Consider the following 22240-nt stretch of genomic DNA (forward strand, 5'->3'; position numbering starts at 1 on the left):
TTGGCACATTTATATACCAGAAACCTATTAAATGAATTCAGGTTGGTGAATTATTAACAATATGATTTATTCCTTCAGTCTGAGAAATAGGTGAAGTGCCATGAATTTCTTATACATTAACTGAAGACAACTGGGCAAAAATAGAGATGTATAACTACAGTTCTGGATCACTGAAGACATTAGAGACAGTTCTCATAGAAAATACATAATTCCTTCAATAAAGGTGATTAGTGTATTACACAAGAGAGAGAGAGAGAGAAAAAGACTAAGAAACCAACTGAAATCTGTTCAAATAACAATGTTACGTACAAAACTGTGAAGGTACCATAATACAGCAATGGTATCAAATGATACTGTACCAAAATGAAGGATTATCATATTATAACATGTTGATTTCTTGTCTCATGAATTTAATTCCATACAACTTATATGGTTTGATGCAGCACATAAATCATATCTTTCAGTAACCATTTGTCAGTGGCAAAACAAAACAAAAATTCTGTTAAATTAGATGCAATATTATCACAGACAGTTTATGCATTATTCATGTAAACACATCATTTTTGTGGAGCGTATTTTAAGATGAGTCTGCCCAAATAGAGAAACAAAACACAGAAAATAACTGTATGGCATAAGAGTGTGCTATGAGACATCTCCATTCCTCCCTTTCCTCCAGATCACTAGAGCCATGTAACAGACGGTGGCAGTGAGGAGGACGGTAAGGAGAAACAACAAACCAATCCATGCCGCAGGACACAAGCCCTTCCTGATCCCCGCAGGTTCCTCAGGAAGAAGACTGCTCACACTGAGTATATAACCCAGAGCCCAGCCCACAGATGCCTCACCTGCCTGTAGAGATTGAAAGTGTGGTTTCCGGTTTTGCATACTGCACATTCACATTGACATAGTGTGCATTTTAATCAGCAGCAAAAAAATTGTTTTTCTTGCCAAATTCAGAAGTTAAACTGTTTCTGCTCACCTTTTTCTGGAAAGCAACATTTTGGAAAGAATGTTCATCAAAGCTATAACCCCTAAGCATTAGCACCTGTATATACACTGCAACTGCACAATAATCCTTCAGGTATTTTTTCAAGTCCGGGGCTTTCTTGGTCATCTATAATGAACAGGAGATATGGATATGAATTATTTAAAGGACTTCAGATATGCAATGCGGCAGTGTTTTTATCACAAGCACAGACACACATTTGTATGAGCTATCTATCTATCTATCTATCTATCTATCTATCTATCTATCTATCTATCTATCTATCTATCTATCTATCTATCTATCTATCTATCTATCTATCTATCTATCTATCTATCTATCTATCTATCTATCTATCTATCTATCTATCTATCTATCTATCTATCTATCTATCTCTGTTTGTCTATCTGTCTATACATATAATGCCTATTTTAGGCCTATTATATTTATTTAATTGTCATTATCTTCACGACAGTTAAACCATGTTTTTCTCCAATTTCATTACTGTAATGCAAAAAACGAATTCTTATTTCTACTGTATAATGCATGAAATAATGATACATTGTTTAAATTGAAAAGTACATCATATTTCATACCATAGTAGTATTTATTGAACTGGTTTTATTGTATGCTAATGTAGAACTAACTAACTAACTAACTAACTAACTAACTAACTAACTAACTAACTAACTAACTAACTAACTAACTAACTAACTAACTAACTAACTAACTAACCAACTAACCAACTAACCAACTAACTAACTAACTAACTAACTAACTAACTTCTGTAAATATATCCAGATGCAATACACTCTATAAAATGCTGGGTTAAAAACAACCCAAGTTGGGTTGAAAATGGACTAACCCAGCAATTGGGTTGTTTTAACCCAGTGAATGGGTCGTTTTAACCCAGCGGTTGTGTTAAATGTTTGCTTAAAACAACCCAATCGCATTGTTTAGAGTGTATGATTTGGGGTGAAAATGTGCTTAATTTTCGAGACAATTATGCAAAAAAAATCACATTGTTTCTTTTTATTTGTGGGTGAAGTGTGACATGGACATATTATCATGAGATCCATGTGATTTATTGGCAAATTGCGCTATTCTCACACACATGCACACACTCACAAATTATACCTCTTCAATGGTCATATTACACACAGTCTTTGTAGCCTCCTCTAGCTGAGCAGAGGTGCTGATCTTTATCCCTGTACTTTGCTGGAGATATCTGTGAGTGAAGAAATAGGCAGAGAAGGCCTGAAAGAAAGAGAAATGCATAAGATGCTATCCTATTAAACTCATATGATGCCTTTTGGCCATTTCTGGGCCCCTCACCATGAAGCCCCCGCTGATGTTGGGCTGGAAAACTCCATTAAAGGAACACTGAGAAAAGGGGCAGAAGTGGAAGGAAAATATTTCAGAAGTGTTGCCAAGGCAGCTTTGGTAGTCCCCGGTGCCTTGCACTCTGATCCACAAATGAGGGTCGTACGTTTTTGGTCTCCTTGACGCTGCACAAGGCGAGTCAAACACTTCCTCCAGCTTGAAGACATCCGTGAAGTCAGATGGGTAGCAGGGATGGTACACTTTGCTAGTAATACCCTGTGACTGAAAAAACAGATAAACTGTGATGTTATTTACTCACAGGACCAAAAAAAAAATGGTGGTATAATTTGATTTGTGATGCATCATACTGTAACCAGGTAGGCCAGGATCATGCGCAGAGCCTCTTCTTTACCATAACACAGGTAACTATGTGTGTAGAGGGAATACTCTTGCCCGTAGAGACGCATGGTCAAACGATTTCTCTCGTTTTCAACTGTCTCTGGGGTCTCAAAGGTGATCTGTGTGGACGCCCCACCTAAATCCAGTGCTCCGACTGTTTTTCTGCCAGGGTTAAGCCACCGGCCCACATAGCCATACTACATAGTGTGGAAATAAGCAAACAAAGAAAGAAAATGGCCACTAGATGGCCCCAGCAGTTGAGAAACTTGTAAGAATACATACATCAAAACAAATGGCTTAATATTTAGAAGTCTGTTATAAAAAAGAAGTGTAAAAAGCTTAAGTGTAATTCATTTTGGGGCTGTTTCAATTACAGGAAAACATCATACTTTAACAGTATGAAAGTACCTTTATGAAGTTTTCAAGGAGGTAGTTCACAGTGATCCAACCGTAAACCCCTTCTTCTTGACCACTCAAAATTACTGCTCCTCGAAAGCTGAATGGAAAGGATTTGATTTTTTGTTTGACTTCTTGAAGAACCTGAGATGCTTTGCCAGGATTGGTCATTCTGGAGAAAGTAAAAGACAGTGAAAATTAAGTGTATTTGGAGGATATAAAAAAGTAATCAGCAAATGTCATCCCAGTTAACCAAATATGGGTTACACTTTACATTAAGGTTCCCTTTGTAAAGGGTTTATAAAGGTGTTTGTTAATGACTAATAACTAATTTACAAATGCATTGTAAATCGTTAATAAGCAGTTATAACTGCAAGAATAAAAAGGGTGACTTTGACGCAATCCCTGGCAAATAGTGAGCCATGTTATAAATACCTAATAAATGTATTTATTCACACTTATTTAATTCCTGATTCCTGAAGTGAACAGGTTCACGTGTTTCCACTTCGCATTAAGGTTCACTTTAACAGGTTATAAATGTTTGTAACTCATTAACCCTCTGGGGTTCTTCATTTATGGGTCACACTCAGGACCTTCAGGTCAAAAATGACCCGGAGGGCGGGATTAAGATAAAAAAGATTTGAGTAAAATCAATGATATATATTTTTGTTTGTAATGACGAAGTAGAGGCAAGCGGATCCATCTGCAGAACTTTATTAACTCAGATAATGAAACAAGGAATCTCTGATATAAACCACAAAGGAAACACGTAGCAACATGCAGCGGGGCAAAACAACACTTCACAAAGAACAAAGAACAAGGCAGTCCAGATAAAGGGTGGATAATGATAAACAGGTGGATGTGAGGATAATGAATAGACAACCAGACAGGGCTGGGAACTAATGATAGCAGAGGGGAATGATGGGAATTGCAGTTCTAGAACTCCGGTGACAAGGAGCGTGTGAGACCGGAGGGAGGTGAAGACGCGCGCTCAGTGACAGGTGTGCGCTCCGTGACATTGTTCAATAATATTTTTTATTTAATATTTTCTTTTTTGGTGTTGTGAGATAATTTTAGGCTTTATTAATAATATGTACGCAATATTTATGATATTTTGATTTTTTTTACAGATAACAATTGAGTTATTTGAACAAAAGAAAGTCAAGTAAAGCTGACAATTTCTTTAAGTAAATACAAACCATTTGAATTTGTTACTGTTACATAATATTTATATGCGCAGTTTACTTAATGTTATGTTAAATTTATAAACGTTTATTATGTTAGGGGAACACATTTATTGATTTAATTTACCGTATTAAATTAACTACTTGCTCTACAAGTGTAAGCGGAAAACTATCAAATAACAAAAAGCATGTTTTTAGAAACAAAATTCAAAAATAACATAATTGAGAACAGAAAGTCCATCCAATAAATGAGGGCATTAGTGGCCACAGCCTAAACACAGGCAGCACTCTTCTGCATAATGGTAACCACAAAATTACAGAAACTCCTCTAAATGTCCAACATAACTGCATAACATCATTTACATTTACATTTAGTCATTTAGCAGACGCTTTTATCCAAAGCGACTTACAAATGAGAGCAAAAGAAGCAACTAGAACAGTCAAGGGCAACAGTATGAAAGTGCTGTAGCAATTCTCAGTTAATCTAGCTCAGAACACACAGGACAGTTTTTTTTTATTTATTTTTTTAAATAAATTAGACAGACAGAAAATGAATAGAATGATAAGTGCTATTCTTGATTGGCATAACACTAACAAACTAACAACATCTTTCCCTTTACTGAAAAAGATAAAATAACATTTTAATCCCAAAATTTACTCTCCTAATGTAGTCCCTTGCAAAGCATGCTGGGAACTACAGATCCACTGCCCAGTTTGTTTGTTTCACTCAGCAATGTTAAGTTGACCGAACAAACACTTATCAAGTAAAGCTGACAATACAAATTTTTAGTAGAAACAACTCAGTAAATCTAAGTAAATTTAGTTACATGCGTTTTTTAAGTAATGTGAACAAGGATGATTTGAGTGCAACCAACAACAGTGAAAGTAAATTTTTTTGGACACATTCAGCATTTTTATCACGAAATAGAAAATTTTTACCACTATAGTGGATCTTGCGTTTTATAAATTAAAAAAAACAACATAGCTTCATCGGAATGGTCCGAAACTTGGTGACTTTATTGGTACTTGTTATATGAACACCCAAAATAACAGGGACAGGATTTGAAAAGTCTAAGTGGTCGTAAATAAAAAAAGTCACACTCAGGACCTTCGTGACCCCCAATGACCCCCAATGAAAAATGACCCCCAAAGGAAATGTGTGGGAAATTGGCAAAAATATGAAAATACAGAGTTCTCTTACGAGAGGTTCTCTCGTATTGCGTAAGTTCCTTACGCTACGGGAAAGTATTCTTTCTTCGAGATTTCTGAAAAACCCAAAATTATCCTTAATTTTGTAACATTGTCAACGCAGTGCGGCAGCCTGGCAGACCATAGCAGGCTATTCCAGCGTGCTATTGGCTGCTCTGCTGGCAACTGCAGCAGCCTATCGGTGAGCCCGCGTGACGTGGCGACCAATGAGGGCGCTTCGCGCCCACCTGGCTTCATTTGCCTACAGGTGGGGCGTGGCCACGTGTATATAAGCAGGGCTCACGGGCTGCATATTCGATTTTCTTTTCTTCAGCGAAGCCCTTCGCATCGCTGGATCTGGAACCCGCCGCCGTGACCGCGCAGACAAGCAAGCAGAGGACAGCGCCTGAGGAAGCCGGCAGCATCGCGCCACCTTCAGCCTTCCGTGCCTGCTCTGCTATCCGGCAGCCCCATATCCTTTTACGCTCAAAGTGTTGTCGCCGCTGCGTCACACTTTTCACAAAAAGAGCCGAGCGTTGATACAAATGTCTCGTTCCACCTGCGGCTCGTGTCACGCGCAGCTCAGCTCCGGGGACCGCCATGTGATCTGCGCTCTCTGCCTGGGCCGTGATCACGCCGCCGCCGCACTCCACGCTGGCGGATGCCAAGAGTGCGAAGAACTGACGATGTCGACCCTGCGGGCTCGACTCGTCCTGTTCGAAGATGATATCCCTCCAGTCCCTGCCACGCCGCGCAAGAAGAAGCGCCGCTCGCAGCGGACTCCGGAGCTCGCAGAGAGAAGCTCGCCGGAACCTTTCCCGCCCGCTTCACTCTCGCCTTCCCCGCCCCCACCCCAGGCCGCCATTTCTGTTGCCGCCTCCGGGGATGAGGCGGATGCGGCCGCGGAACGCGCCGACAGCTGCTCCATCATGGCTTCCGACAGCGAGGACTGGTCTTCCGCGTCCTCTTCAGTCCGGGGCTCCGGACGCTCTCGAGCGGGTGAGGACGCCGAACTCTTGCGCCTTCTCACCCGGGCTGTCGAGCAGCTAGGCCTTGAATGGGCCCCGCCCAAGGTGGCAGCGCCGAACCGACTTGACGGATGCTTCCTAAACAGTCGCCGCCGTGCGCCCACCTCCAGGACTGCACCCTTTTTGCCGGAGCTTCACGAGGAGCTCGCAAAGTCCTGGAATGCGCCATTCTCCGCGAGGGTCTCGTCTCAGGCTTCTTCGACGCTCTCACAAGTTGACGGCGCGGCCGAGAAAGGCTACAACGCTATCCCTCCGGTGGAAGAGGCGGTCGCAGCGCACCTTTGCCCGCCTTCTGGTTGGCGCTCAAAGGCTGCCCTCCCGTCTAAGGCCTGCAGAGTGACGTCATCGCTGATCGGCCGCGCTTTCGCTGCCTCCGGTCAAGCTGCGTCCGCTCTGCACTCTATGGCCGTGCTGCAAATCCTCCAAGCTAATCTCCTCCGCGACATGGACGAGAAATGCTGTGACGCTGAGTTAATCACGGATTTGCGAAGCGCGACGGATCTCTCCCTTCGCGCCACCAAGACCGCAGCACAGGCCCTCGGACGCTCTATGGCCTCCCTCACGGTAGCTGAGCGCCACCTCTGGCTCACGCTCGCGGACATGCGAGAAACAGAGCGCGCGGCCTTCCTAAACGCCCCGCTCTCTCCGTCTGGGCTTTTCGGACCAGCGGTCAAGGGGATCGTCGACCGTTTCTCCGAAGTGCAGAAAACGACGCAGGCCATGAACCTTTTCCTGCCTCGACGCCCCGGCGCTAGCAATAGCTCCGCTGCTCGCCGTCCTCGTGACCAGCCAGCAACGAGCTCCGCGCAGCGCCCAGCGCGGCCCCCTTCGTCTCAGAGAAGACCGAGCGGCCGCCCCAGATCGCGCTCTTCCAGCCGTGGTAAGCCGCCTCCACCTCGGGGCCCCCGGCCTAGGATCACGCTGAAGCCCGAGCCTCCAAAGTCCTCCTAGCAAGAGGCGAGAAACGACGGTTAAGTCCCGCCGCGGCCGGACCACCGTCAAAACTCTTTTTCCTGTCAGCCCCCACCACTGTGGCTGCTGCAGATGGATTTCACGCAGCCAACGAGCCGGCAAAAATGCCTTCTCGCCTGTCAATAACCGCCGTTTTTACGGCGAACCAGAGAAATCACAAAAGTTGCATTATTTCTGGTCGCACGGCTCGCGCCGTATGTGTTTCAAATGCAGTAAATGTGCCCACTTTTCTGTGTTCACCCCTGCACACAAGCACTATAAACCCTGTGTCCCCCACTCACATAAAGCGGCCACCGGCCGCTCGAGTGCTAGAGTTAGGTCACGTGTCCGCTTGTTTGCGTCCACGACTAACCACCACACGCGCTGTCACACAGCCACTCTTAACCGGTCATGTTCCACGCGTAAGAGTTGTGCCCGCTCAAACGCGCTCACACATTTTCGCGAACATTATGCCTCAGGCGCCACGCGCCACGCCACACACCATTTATTTTCCGCCCAGGGTGGCCGGAGCGATGAGTGTAGGGCCGCACACAAGCCACTCCCCGCTCGAAGCGGCAGAGATGCAGTGTGTAGGGCGGCCAGCCATCGCGAGCGATCGGCTGGCCCACAGCACAGAGAGCGCGCGCACTGCGCCCGCCCCTCCTATACGGGCCGTCAAACCCGCGAAGCGCGGCGTTTCGAGCCCGGAGGCCGTTCTATCCCGTGTGGCGCACGCGAGAGCGTGGGAAGCCATTCCAGGTGTATCAGAATGGGTGCTGAAAACAGTGAAGCACGGCTACACTCTGCAGTTCGCTCGCCGCCCTCCGCGCTTCTGTGCGCGTACAGAGACGAGAGTGAGCGAGGAAGTAGCACATCTACTTCGAGCAGAAATAGCCACGCTGCTGTGCAAAGGGGCTATAGAACCGGTTCCCCACTCTATGAGCGAGTCAGGCTTTTACAGCCGGTATTTTCTCGTGCCAAAAAGGGATGGGTCGCTCAGACCGATTCTGGATCTGAGGCGTCTGAACAAAGCTCTTATGAAAAGATCGTTCAAGATGCTCACGACCAAGCAGATCCTCGCGCATATTCGCCCGAGAGACTGGCTAATCTCCCTAGATTTGAAAGATGCATATTTTCAAATCAAGATAACGCCGCGTCACAGGCCATTCTTACGATTCGCCTTCGACGGCCAGGCTTATCAATACACCGTCCTTCCGTTCGGCCTGTCACTAGCACCCCGTACATTTACGAAGTGCATGGACGCGGCCCTCGCTCCTCTGAGAAATCAAGGGATGCGAGTATTGAACTATCTGGACGATTGGCTCATCCTGGCGCAGTCGGAGGCCGAGCTCCTCGCCCACAGGGCAATGCTGCTCAGCCATCTGGACAGCCTAGGGCTCACGGTCAATTGGACCAAGAGCTCATTAGTGCCCACGCAATCAACCTCATTTCTGGGTTTGAATCTGGACACTGTGGCAATGTCAGCCCGCCTGTCACCCCATCGCGCGCGCCAAGTTCGGCGCATGGCTGCGTACTTTCGGCCAGGCAAAATCGCACCTCTCAAGCTGTTTCAGAGGATGCTGGGACGTATGGCCTCAGCTGCAGCTGTGCTCCAGCTGGGCTTAATGCGCATGCGCCCGCTGCAATGCTGGTTAAACGCCCGAGTGCCTCACAGGGCCTGGGCGTCCGGTGGCTTCAGGATCAGAGTGACTCAGGGCTGCGTGTCAGCCCTAGAGCCCTGGTTAGTAGCCGACTGGTACCAGAGGGGAGTGACGATGGGAGCCATCTCACACCGCAAGGTCATCTCGACGGACGCCTCCACCACGGGTTGGGGCGCCGTTTTCGAGGGCAGATCAGCCTCGGGCCTTTGGTCGAGCGAGGAAAAACTCCTACACATAAACTGTTTGGAGATGATAGCGGTAGAGAACGCGCTCAAGCAGTTTCTCCCGCTTATACGAGGACACCATGTGTTAGTCCGGTCGGACAACACCACAGTGGTGTCCTACGTGAACCGGCAGGGCGGTGTCAGGTCCAGAGGTCTGGGCAATCTGACAGAACGCCTGCTCGTGTGGGCACACAGCTCGCTGCGCTCGTTGAGAGCTGCGCACGTGCCGGGCCACCTCAATGTGGGCCCGGACAAGCTGTCCAGGGGCCTCATTCTCCCAGGAGAATGGTCCCTGCACCCCCAGACAGTCCAGCTGGTATGGCGCCTGTTCGGCAGAGCGGAGCTCGACCTCTTTGCAACAAAAGAGAACGCCCGCTGCCCGACGTTTCTGTCCAAAAGCGAGGATGCGCTGTCCCAAACTTGGCCCAGCCTCCCGCTGTATGCTTTCCCGCCGATCTCCCTATTGCCCCAGGTCATAGCGAAAATCAGGGAAACGCGCCGTCCGGTGCTCCTTATAGCACCGCGCTGGGAGAACCAGATTTGGTACCCAGAGCTGGTGAAGCTGTCGCACTCACCCCCCTGGCCAGTTCCGCTGAGAGCAGACCTTCTCTCTCAAGCAGGAGGCTCAGTTTGGCATCCCCATCCAGAGCGATGGTCTCTGCATGTATGGGTGACCAACGGATACCCGTTGACCTGCCCGAAGGGGTTATGAACACGATTTCACACTCTAGAGCCCCCTCGACGAGGCGGTTATATAGTTCTAAGTGGTCGGTGTTCACTGAGTGGTGTGTTTCCAAGGGATTGGACCCACAGCAATGTGGGGTCCAGCGGGTGCTCTCCTTCCTCCAAGAGCTTTTGGAATTGGGCAGGTCCCCTTCCACGCTCAAAGTGTATGTGGCGGCTATAGCAGCGTTCGCTCAGACGACGCTAGGTAGCACGCTAGGAAGGAACGAGCTCATCGTCCGTTTCCTCAGAGGAGCCAGACGGATGAATCCCCCGCGGCCCCCGTCGGTTCCTATATGGGATCTGGCCTTGGTCCTAGAGGCCCTGAAGGCTCATCCCTTTGAACCGCTCGAGACTGTGGAACCAAGGTTCCTTTCGCTGAAAACCACGTTTCTGATAGCTCTGGCTTCAGTGAAACGCGTGGGGGATCTACACGCGCTCTCAGTGAGCCCGACGTGTATGGAGTTCGGTCCTAATGACTCTAAGGTCATTCTCAGACCGAGGCATGGTTATGTCCCCAAAGCGATCGGCACTCCCTTCAGGGCGCAGATTATCTCCCTCTCGGCTCTGCCAGCATCCGATGAGGGGGACGGTGGCAATTTCCTCTGCCTTGTCAGGGCATTGAGGGTTTATGTCACACGCTCCGCCGCCTTCAGGCGTTCTGAGCAGCTATTTGTTTCGTTTGGTGGGCGCACTAAAGGTCTCGCCTCCTCGAAACAGACCCTGTCCAGGTGGATAGTGGACGCGATTGCAACTGCATACGCTTCCAAACACCTGCAGTGCCCGCTAGGTGTCAGAGCACACTCCACCAGAGGCATGGCCTCTTCGTGGGCTTGGGCCAGAGGGATTTCCATCCACGATATCTGTATGGCGGCAGGCTGGGCCTCCCCGTCTACGTTCGTGAGATTTTACAATCTGGAAGTTCCTGCCTTACAGGCGAAAGTGTTATCAGTTCAATAGGGCCGTTGGTTCTGCCCAGTGATTCTGCGCAGACATAGCTCACATACTGGTAGTAAGTTCGGTACTAGGCTCATGTGAATTTGAAGGAGACCGGCGGTGCCGTTCCCTCATTTACGAGACGAGCTGTTGTGAGTTTGAAGGTGACCGGCGGTGCCGTTACCTCACTCATATAACAAGATATTGTGAATTTGAAGGCGACCGGCGTTGCCGCTCCCTCATTCATGAGACAAGGTGTGGTGAATTTGAAGGAGACCGGCAGGTGCCGTTCCCTCATTCATGGGACAGGGTGTTGTAACCACCCGTCGTAAACCACCCGTCAGTTCGAATGAAGTGTCTGTATATGTGGTGGCCCGTTTTTTCTTTACCGGCCACCCTGCCCGAGCAGTGTTATGGTCCCCGGTTCCCTGGGATACATATGCTGTATGCGAGGCGCGCACGGCGTTGACAATATGTTCCCGTAGCGTAAGGAACTTACGCAATACGAGAGAACCTCTCGTAAGAGAACGATACTCGGTTACTTAACGTAACCTCGGTTCTCTCTAGAAGAGGGAACGAGTATTGCGTTCCTTGCCGTGCGCCCCGCTGGCTTTTACGCTTCAGAACTAAGAAAACCGAATATGCAGCCCGTGAGCCCTGCTTATATACACGTGGCCACGCCCCACCTGTAGGCAAATGAAGCCAGGTGGGCGCGAAGCGCCCTCATTGGTCGCCACGTCACGCGGGCTCACCGATAGGCTGCTGCAGTTGCCAGCAGAGCAGCCAATAGCACGCTGGAATAGCCTGCTATGGTCTGCCAGGCTGCCGCACTGCGTTGACAATGTTACAAAATTAAGGATAATTTGGGGTTTTTCAGAAATCTCGAAGAAAGAATACTTTCCCGTAGCGTAAGGAACTTACGCAATACTCGTTCCCTCTTCTAGAGAGAACCGAGGTTACGTTAAGTAATCTGCGCCCTGAAGGGAGTGCCGATCGCTTTGGGGACATAACCATGCCTCGGTCTGAGAATGACCTTAGAGTCATTAGGACCGAACTCCATACACGTCGGGCTCACTGAGAGCGCGTGTAGATCCCCCACGCGTTTCACTGAAGCCAGAGCTATCAGAAACGTGGTTTTCAGCGAAAGGAACCTTGGTTCCACAGTCTCGAGCGGTTCAAAGGGATGAGCCTTCAGGGCCTCTAGGACCAAGGCCAGATCCCATATAGGAACCGACGGGGGCCGCGGGGGATTCATCCGTCTGGCTCCTCTGAGGAAACGGACGATGAGCTCGTTCCTTCCTAGCGTGCTACCTAGCGTCGTCTGAGCGAACGCTGCTATAGCCGCCACATACACTTTGAGCGTGGAAGGGGACCTGCCCAATTCCAAAAGCTCTTGGAGGAAGGAGAGCACCCGCTGGACCCCACATTGCTGTGGGTCCAATCCCTTGGAAACACACCACTCAGTGAACACCGACCACTTAGAACTATATAACCGCCTCGTCGAGGGGGCTCTAGAGTGTGAAATCGTGTTCATAACCCCTTCGGGCAGGTCAACGGGTATCCGTTGGTCACCCATACATGCAGAGACCATCGCTCTGGATGGGGATGCCAAACTGAGCCTCCTGCTTGAGAGAGAAGGTCTGCTCTCAGCGGAACTGGCCAGGGGGGTGAGTGCGACAGCTTCACCAGCTCTGGGTACCAAATCTGGTTCTCCCAGCGCGGTGCTATAAGGAGCACCGGACGGCGCGTTTCCCTGATTTTCGCTATGACCTGGGGCAATAGGGAGATCGGCGGGAAAGCATACAGCGGGAGGCTGGGCCAAGTTTGGGACAGCGCATCCTCGCTTTTGGACAGAAACGTCGGGCAGCGGGCGTTCTCTTTTGTTGCAAAGAGGTCGAGCTCCGCTCTGCCGAACAGGCGCCATACCAGCTGGACTGTCTGGGGGTGCAGGGACCATTCTCCTGGGAGAATGAGGCCCCTGGACAGCTTGTCCGGGCCCACATTGAGGTGGCCCGGCACGTGCGCAGCTCTCAACGAGCGCAGCGAGCTGTGTGCCCACACGAGCAGGCGTTCTGTCAGATTGCCCAGACCTCTGGACCTGACACCGCCCTGCCGGTTCACGTAGGACACCACTGTGGTGTTGTCCGACCGGACTAACACATGGTGTCCTCGTATAAGCGGGAGAAACTGCTTGAGCGCGTTCTCTACCGCTATCATCTCCAAACAGTTTATGTGTAGGAGTTTTTCCTCGCTCGACCAAAGGCCCGAGGCTGATCTGCCCTCGAAAACGGCGCCCCAACCCGTGGTGGAGGCGTCCGTCGAGATGACCTTGCGGTGTGAGATGGCTCCCATCGTCACTCCCCTCTGGTACCAGTCGGCTACTAACCAGGGCTCTAGGGCTGACACGCAGCCCTGAGTCACTCTGATCCTGAAGCCACCGGACGCCCAGGCCCTGTGAGGCACTCGGGCGTTTAACCAGCATTGCAGCGGGCGCATGCGCATTAAGCCCAGCTGGAGCACAGCTGCAGCTGAGGCCATACGTCCCAGCATCCTCTGAAACAGCTTGAGAGGTGCGATTTTGCCTGGCCGAAAGTACGCAGCCATGCGCCGAACTTGGCGCGCGCGATGGGGTGACAGGCGGGCTGACATTGCCACAGTGTCCAGATTCAAACCCAGAAATGAGGTTGATTGCGTGGGCACTAATGAGCTCTTGGTCCAATTGACCGTGAGCCCTAGGCTGTCCAGATGGCTGAGCAGCATTGCCCTGTGGGCGAGGAGCTCGGCCTCCGACTGCGCCAGGATGAGCCAATCGTCCAGATAGTTCAATACTCGCATCCCTCGATTTCTCAGAGGAGCGAGGGCCGCGTCCATGCACTTCGTAAATGTACGGGGTGCTAGTGACAGGCCGAACGGAAGGACGGTGTATTGATAAGCCTGGCCGTCGAAGGCGAATCGTAAGAATGGCCTGTGACGCGGCGTTATCTTGATTTGAAAATATGCATCTTTCAAATCTAGGGAGATTAGCCAGTCTCTCGGGCGAATATGCGCGAGGATCTGCTTGGTCGTGAGCATCTTGAACGATCTTTTCATAAGAGCTTTGTTCAGACGCCTCAGATCCAGAATCGGTCTGAGCGACCCATCCCTTTTTGGCACGAGAAAATACCGGCTGTAAAAGCCTGACTCGCTCATAGAGTGGGGAACCGGTTCTATAGCCCCTTTGCACAGCAGCGTGGCTATTTCTGCTCGAAGTAGATGTGCTACTTCCTCGCTCACTCTCGTCTCTGTACGCGCACAGAAGCGCGGAGGGCGGCGAGCGAACTGCAGAGTGTAGCCGTGCTTCACTGTTTTCAGCACCCATTCTGATACACCTGGAATGGCTTCCCACGCTCTCGCGTGCGCCACACGGGATAGAACGGCCTCCGGGCTCGAAACGCCGCGCTTCGCGGGTTTGACGGCCCGTATAGGAGGGGCGGGCGCAGTGCGCGCGCTCTCTGTGCTGTGGGCCAGCCGATCGCTCGCGATGGCTGGCCGCCCTACACACTGCATCTCTGCCGCTTCGAGCGGGGAGTGGCTTGTGTGCGGCCCTACACTCATCGCTCCGGCCACCCTGGGCGGAAAATAAATGGTGTGTGGCGTGGCGCGTGGCGCCTGAGGCATAATGTTCGCGAAAATGTGTGAGCGCGTTTGAGCGGGCACAACTCTTACGCGTGGAACATGACCGGTTAAGAGTGGCTGTGTGACAGCGCGTGTGGTGGTTAGTCGTGGACGCAAACAAGCGGACACGTGACCTAACTCTAGCACTCGAGCGGCCGGTGGCCGCTTTATGTGAGTGGGGGACACAGGGTTTATAGTGCTTGTGTGCAGGGGTGAACACAGAAAAGTGGGCACATTTACTGCATTTGAAACACATACGGCGCGAGCCGTGCGACCAGAAATAATGCAACTTTTGTGATTTCTCTGGTTCGCCGTAAAAACGGCGGTTATTGACAGGCGAGAAGGCATTTTTGCCGGCTCGTTGGCTGCGTGAAATCCATCTGCAGCAGCCACAGTGGTGGGGGCTGACAGGAAAAAGAGTTTTGACGGTGGTCCGGCCGCGGCGGGACTTAACCGTCGTTTCTCGCCTCTTGCTAGGAGGACTTTGGAGGCTCGGGCTTCAGCGTGATCCTAGGCCGGGGGCCCCGAGGTGGAGGCGGCTTACCACGGCTGGAAGAGCGCGATCTGGGGCGGCCGCTCGGTCTTCTCTGAGACGAAGGGGGCCGCGCTGGGCGCTGCGCGGAGCTCGTTGCTGGCTGGTCACGAGGACGGCGAGCAGCGGAGCTATTGCTAGCGCCGGGGCGTCGAGGCAGGAAAAGGTTCATGGCCTGCGTCGTTTTCTGCACTTCGGAGAAACGGTCGACGATCCCCTTGACCGCTGGTCCGAAAAGCCCAGACGGAGAGAGCGGGGCGTTTAGGAAGGCCGCGCGCTCTGTTTCTCGCATGTCCGCGAGCGTGAGCCAGAGGTGGCGCTCAGCTACCGTGAGGGAGGCCATAGAGCGTCCGAGGGCCTGTGCTGCGGTCTTGGTGGCGCGAAGGGAGAGATCCGTCGCGCTTCGCAAATCCGTGATTAACTCAGCGTCACAGCATTTCTCGTCCATGTCGCGGAGGAGATTAGCTTGGAGGATTTGCAGCACGGCCATAGAGTGCAGAGCGGACGCAGCTTGACCGGAGGCAGCGAAAGCGCGGCCGATCAGCGATGACGTCACTCTGCAGGCCTTAGACGGGAGGGCAGCCTTTGAGCGCCAACCAGAAGGCGGGCAAAGGTGCGCTGCGACCGCCTCTTCCACCGGAGGGATAGCGTTGTAGCCTTTCTCGGCCGCGCCGTCAACTTGTGAGAGCGTCGAAGAAGCCTGAGACGAGACCCTCGCGGAGAATGGCGCATTCCAGGACTTTGCGAGCTCCTCGTGAAGCTCCGGCAAAAAGGGTGCAGTCCTGGAGGTGGGCGCACGGCGGCGACTGTTTAGGAAGCATCCGTCAAGTCGGTTCGGCGCTGCCACCTTGGGCGGGGCCCATTCGAGGCCTAGCTGCTCGACAGCCCGGGTGAGAAGGCGCAAGAGTTCGGCGTCCTCACCCGCTCGAGAGCGTCCGGAGCCCCGGACTGAAGAGGACGCGGAAGACTAGTCCTCGCTGTCGGAAGCCATGATGGAGCAGCTGTCGGCGCGTTCCGCGGCCGCATCCGCCTCATCCCCGGAGGCGGCAACAGAAATGGCGGCCTGGGGTGGGGGCGGGGAAGGCGAGAGTGAAGCGGGCGGGAAAGGTTCCGGCGAGCTTCTCTCTGCGAGCTCCGGAGTCCGCTGCGAGCGGCGCTTCTTCTTGCGCGGCGTGGCAGGGACTGGAGGGATATCATCTTCGAACAGGACGAGTCGAGCCCGCAGGGTCGACATCGTCAGTTCTTCGCACTCTTGGCATCCGCCAGCGTGGAGTGCGGCGGCGGCGTGATCACGGCCCAGGCAGAGAGCGCAGATCACATGGCGGTCCCCGGAGCTGAGCTGCGCGTGACACGAGCCGCAGGTGGAACGAGACATTTGTATCAACGCTCGGCTCTTTTTGTGAAAAGTGTGACGCAGCGGCGACAACACTTTGAGCGTAAAAGGATATGGGGCTGCCGGATAGCAGAGCAGGCACGGAAGGCTGAAGGTGGCGCGATGCTGCCGGCTTCCTCAGGCGCTGTCCTCTGCTTGCTTGTCTGCGCGGTCACGGCGGCGGGTTCCAGATCCAGCGATGCGAAGGGCTTCGCTGAAGAAAAGAAAATCGAATATGCAGCCCGTGAGCCCTGCTTATATACACGTGGCCACGCCCCACCTGTAGGCAAATGAAGCCAGGTGGGCGCGAAGCGCCCTCATTGGTCGCCACGTCACGCGGGCTCACCGATAGGCTGCTGCAGTTGCCAGCAGAGCAGCCAATAGCACGCTGGAATAGCCTGCTATGGTCTGCCAGGCTGCCGCACTGCGTTGACAATGTTACAAAATTAAGGATAATTTTGGGTTTTTCAGAAATCTCGAAGAAAGAATACTTTCCCGTAGCGTAAGGAACTTACGCAATACGAGAGAACCTCTCGTAAGAGAACTACCACGAACTTTCATGTCAAATTTTAGTCAAAACATATTCTCTTAGGCTATGTCATTCAACGTTCCCAGCTGGTGGAATGATCTGCCCACCGCCATCCGAAATGCGGATTCATTGACAACATTCAAAAGTCAACTAAAAACTCATCTCTTCCGTGAGCACTTAACCTCCTAAAAAACAAAAAAAACAAAACAAAAACAACTTTCCTTTCCTCTTTTCCTCCTCTTTCCCGCCCTACTCTAGCCTGTGCTACACTGAGAAATGTACACGGACCAAGTATTTCAGGCACTTGTTGCGCTCACTCGACTCTTCACGACCAATCGCTTATTGTACCCCCAAGTTGTAAGTCGCTTTGGATAAAAGCGTCTGCTAAATGCATAAATGTAAATGTAAATGTAAATGTCATAATCAAACTTTAGCCTCATATGACACACAAACCTAACAAATACCCAGACTACTCTGCCTATAGAGAATACTAGTGAGATCAATATAAAACACTGTTACAAAACCCTCCTTTTGAGAATCAGGAATCATTTTGCAAATCAGTGTCTATTACAGTATACAACATGAATAGAGGAGTGCAGATACAGTGAAATTCAACAGTAATTTTTAATGAAAAATGTATTTTCATTATACTGTAAGGTGATCTTAGAATAGATGCAAAGCACTAGAAAAGAAAAGTTGAAATAGATTGAATATGAACTCAGTATGCAACACAATACAGTATACTGTCAATTGCAGTACAAAAAATTGAAAAAAATGGCAATGGTAATGTGCATATTTGCCATACCAGAGCACATACAATTGCAATGTGTGTGAAAACAGGTTAAATGTGTTTATAGTTTTGAGAAATGTGTCGTTGTTTTGAGCACTGAACGAATGGTTCGGGAAATTGGGCCAAATGAATCAGTTATTGTGTTTTAGCAATCGAGAAAAACTGTAATATGTTAGATCTTGGTGGAATATCTGCTACACTGCTGCAGAGTATGGGACTTGCTACTGCCGATACATACACAATACACTGCTGTGAGCAAGTAAGACATGCTACTGCTCTACAATATAGCATACATCCGCAAAATATCTATACAGGTGGAGCTGGGGAAGGTGGAGGGTTTTTGAAGCGTGCGGAAAACTGCTAAAGCAGACACTGACCGAGTATTTGAAAGGCGAGCAGCGAGCTTATTGGCTACTGATAGAGCAGGAACCAATCAGCTGTGCCCTGAGAATGATGTGATTGCAAACAGGTTGAGTTAAGGACCAATCAGCATCATCGAGAGTTTCATGACAGAACTTTGAATGTATGAATTTGCATTAGATGACATAATACCAATAAGTACCTGCCAATACCTTTTCTTATAGAACTAAATTCTCCTTTCTTATGTAATGAACTGCTTCCAATGTAATTAAGTCAGTTCCCCTCAAATATGTTTATTTAGTTTTTTTACTTTACTGTTTAAATGTAATTAAGTCAGTTCCCCTCAAATATGTTTATTTAGTTTTTTTACTTTACTTATTAAAAACAAAACTTTACTATTTTGCCGGGGAAAATCTAAAACAAATACAGGATGAAAACGTTTTATACGGCAGAATATATATTTTAGATAAATCAGACTTTGCCTTTCAAGTTCTATTGAAGCTTGGCATCTGAAACTGTATTGAAATACATCAAGTGGTGCTCACTGCAGAGACAAATGACATCCAGCTCCACCTATCTGGACGTCATGGATTGAGCTTGACCTGGTCCAGCTCCACCTCTGTGGATCTAATGGGTGAAGGGACAGAGTTATGGTTTCTAGCTCCACACATTATGCCCAAATTACAGCCAAAGGGAGCTGGACTTCGCGCACCACCCATGGCTTTGCCGTGAACAGCCTCTCCAAATATCATGAAATATTGCCATTAATCTTCCTGAGAATGTACATTATTTCACAACATTAACTTTTTGACAAGCACAAATAGAAGTTTTCTTTAAATTCTTTCTTTTTTATGAATGCATAAAAAGCATTCAAAGTTTCGTGTAGCATCATAAAACACACTCACTTCAGAAGTCTCATGCCAGCGGTAGCTCCCAGATACACAGGGGTGCGGTGATGTCTATCTGGAGGAATGTCCCGCATGGCCTGCTTCAAGCTTGCTTCGAGGCTGAGGCCTGCTGCACCCCGCTGACCGGCATAAGCAGAGATTCCTCCTCCTGCACCAAAGGAACACAAGACATATTATCTACTTACTTACTATTCTACTACAAACTTTAATAGTTGCTAAACAAGAGAGACAAACATTTACAAGAGCACAGAGTGAAAAAAGTTTCATATGCCTGAAAATAGATTGTAGAGAGTCTAGCTTTGCATCTGATACTGTATTAAAATATCTTGAAACATAACAAGCATATTGGTGATTTGTGTGAAGATGCTTTAGATGCTTTTTGCTTTAGATGTTTATCTGTATGGCAAATATCTTCACCATTATTCGGTAGGTAAATTTTAAAGAATTTCAAAGTCCTTTGACCTTTGACATGACACTCGCTGTGCTGGGCGACCACGCCTGTGCCATTTAACTTGTCCGCTGGCCATCTGTAGGTGTACAAGGCAGTATGTGAGGAGCCGGCATCCAGCACAATACCATACTGCAATGGGAGAGAGAGAGGGACAAAAAAAAGTGTAAAAATCCATGTTAACTTTGCCTTTTAGAATGTGATTAATGTATTGTCATAAGGTTCTGACAGTGATTTATTCACAGAAGCCACTATATTTTGAGTTAGATAGCCAGCATATTTCCAGTACAATAACTTCTAAGATTTTGTACATAATGTGTTTCTGTGACCTCCCACACAATTATTTACCCACAACTCCCAGGGGTTTACATGTACCTGGTGACCGATGACACACTCCTGGAGATGCAATTCCCAGAAGAATCTGATATAACAAACTGTCCGCATCTTCATTTGTTCCAGGGTTCACAATAGGAAATTACTTTTCTCAATGTTTAACTTGTGAAGGCTACCTCTCTATGTCTACAAAACTGACTAAATACACTGTACAGTACCTGGTTATAATGTAATTTCAGATTTGTACCTGTATTTGTATTTGTACTTGGTTCAGGATCTGGCTTTCAGATCTGATGTTGCTGTCTATGACCCAGAGATATGCATCACTAAGTATCTGAGGGTGAATGTGGAAGCATAAACAAGTATTCAGAACTACTTTGAGAGATAAATTACCAACCAGCACAGCATATTAGTGCATGCTCAAAACCTAATATTTCAAAAACAGCACAATTCCTCTTTGTATAATTAGCTAAAACCATGCCTTCCTCTAATCAAGATAGCCTGCATAAAAATGCAAGTTAGCTTAAAGGGGACCTATTGTGCCCCTTTTTACAAGATGTAATATAAGTCTCTGGTGTCCCCAGAATGTGAAGTGTCAGCTAAAAATCCCCCACACATAATTTATTAAATCATGTTGTAAATGTAAATTTTGGAACAAAAACATGCCTCGTGCATGTATCGTATCTTTAACATCTGCTCCCCACCCCGCTTTCCAGGAGAGGGCGGAGCCTGTACAGCCCGTGCCTCTGATACTCTGCCAAAAACTATAAACAAAGTTTGGTTTTGATTATCATCTCTATTGCAATGCTTCATCATCATGAAAGTTTTTTTTTTTTTTATCTGCATGCGTTTTAAAGCCATATCAGTCTTCTGAGATAGGGTTTTCTGAGCGCACACACCCAAAGCACGCGCACAGAGAGCTGGATATCAGAGGGTGCGTCCTGTGAGTATTAAACTAAGCTCTATTTCACATCTTATTGCGCTTAAACCGTTAAAAACACACAAGGTTATGTCAAAAACACACAAAGTTCACATAAACACAGTCGGTTATGTCTGTGAACATAAACAGCAAGTAAAGAAATCCATGTGTATATTAGATCTGTGTATTAAAAAGAAAGCAGCATAATAAACAGTACCTACTAGTAAATATGCTGTTAATATGATCAAACAACAAAAGAAAAACAGGAAATCTCTCACTGCTCTTGATTGAACGATAATAGTAGCTTTAAGAATACATTTCTTACTTGAATGCTGCTGTTAAATACTCTGGTTAGGAGATAAACATGGCGGACTGTGTACAGCTCAATCAGGGCGGGGTCTATGCTAATAGAACAAAGTCCGTCAGCAGTTGTGGGCGGGGCCTGTGCAAGGTGATGTCACATTGCATAGAAACTGCAAACGGCTTATTCTGAGACACTGCCTATGATTTATGGAGAAAAAAATAGCAGTGGGTGGATTTTAAACATTATAGGGTGGTTGTGTACACACATTGCCACACTGTCAACACACATTTATGTTAATTTATGTGAATTTTGTATAATAGGTCCCCTAAGAAAGAAAGAAAGAAAGAAAGAAAGAAAGAAAGAAAGAAAGAAAGAAAGAAAGAAAGAAAGAACGATTTAATACTCACCATGTACTGCGGCGGGTCTCTCAGTTCATGTATAGGTACGGTCAGGAGTAGAATTGACACAATTCCAAACAGAAGGAGCGTTCCTGAGGCAACAAACTTAACAAACAGTTTATCCATTAGTAGTGTTGCGGTCTGCCTGGTGCAATTCTGATGGTGAAGGAGCAAGGGCAACCCCTCCACCCACCCTGTTCCTTCACAAGATACAGACTTCTCTACAAGCCCCACTAATAGTAACAGTATTGTCAAAGTATTGTACAATATTGTCAAATAAAAAAAATTACTGAATGAATTATGATAATTATAATCTATCTATCTATCTATCTATCTATCTATCTATCTATCTATCTATCTATCTATCTATCTATCTATCTATCTATCTATCTATCTATCTATCTATCTATCTATCTATCTATCTATCTATAGACAGATAGATGCACACTTAATTTACAAATAATATTTTAATATTCAATATTATATCTTAAAGGATTAGTTCACTTCAAAATGAAAATGTCCTGATCATTTACTCACCCCCATCTCATGCAAGATGTTCGTGTCTTTCTTTCTTCAGTCGAAAAGAAAATACATTTTTTGAGGAAAACATTCCAGGATTTTTCTCCACACCATTGACTTCCATAACAACCAAAATGTTGAAGGTCCAAATCAACGCAGTTTCAAAGGGCTTCAGA

The 22240-nt window shown here is 48.2% G+C and overlaps 1 protein-coding gene across 1 annotated transcript; it reads right to left on the bottom strand.

The window, feature by feature from the left end:
- Window positions 1–47: 47 nt before the first annotated feature.
- Window positions 48–21718, bottom strand: entpd2b (ectonucleoside triphosphate diphosphohydrolase 2b). The gene is made up of 9 exons (XM_079834695.1): window positions 21555–21718; window positions 19606–19723; window positions 19141–19291; window positions 3116–3275; window positions 2677–2904; window positions 2321–2590; window positions 2123–2242; window positions 980–1114; window positions 48–849 (listed from the first exon to the last, which is right to left on the bottom strand). The coding sequence occupies exons 1-9, from the start codon at window positions 21669–21671 to the stop codon at window positions 643–645; spliced, it is 1506 nt and encodes a 501-aa protein (XP_079690821.1). The 5' UTR covers window positions 21672–21718; the 3' UTR covers window positions 48–642.
- Window positions 21719–22240: the final 522 nt, after the last annotated feature.

Source organism: Gobio gobio (genome assembly GCF_949357685.1).
Source record: "Gobio gobio genome assembly, chromosome: 14".
Lineage (NCBI taxonomy): Eukaryota > Metazoa > Chordata > Actinopteri > Cypriniformes > Gobionidae > Gobio > Gobio gobio.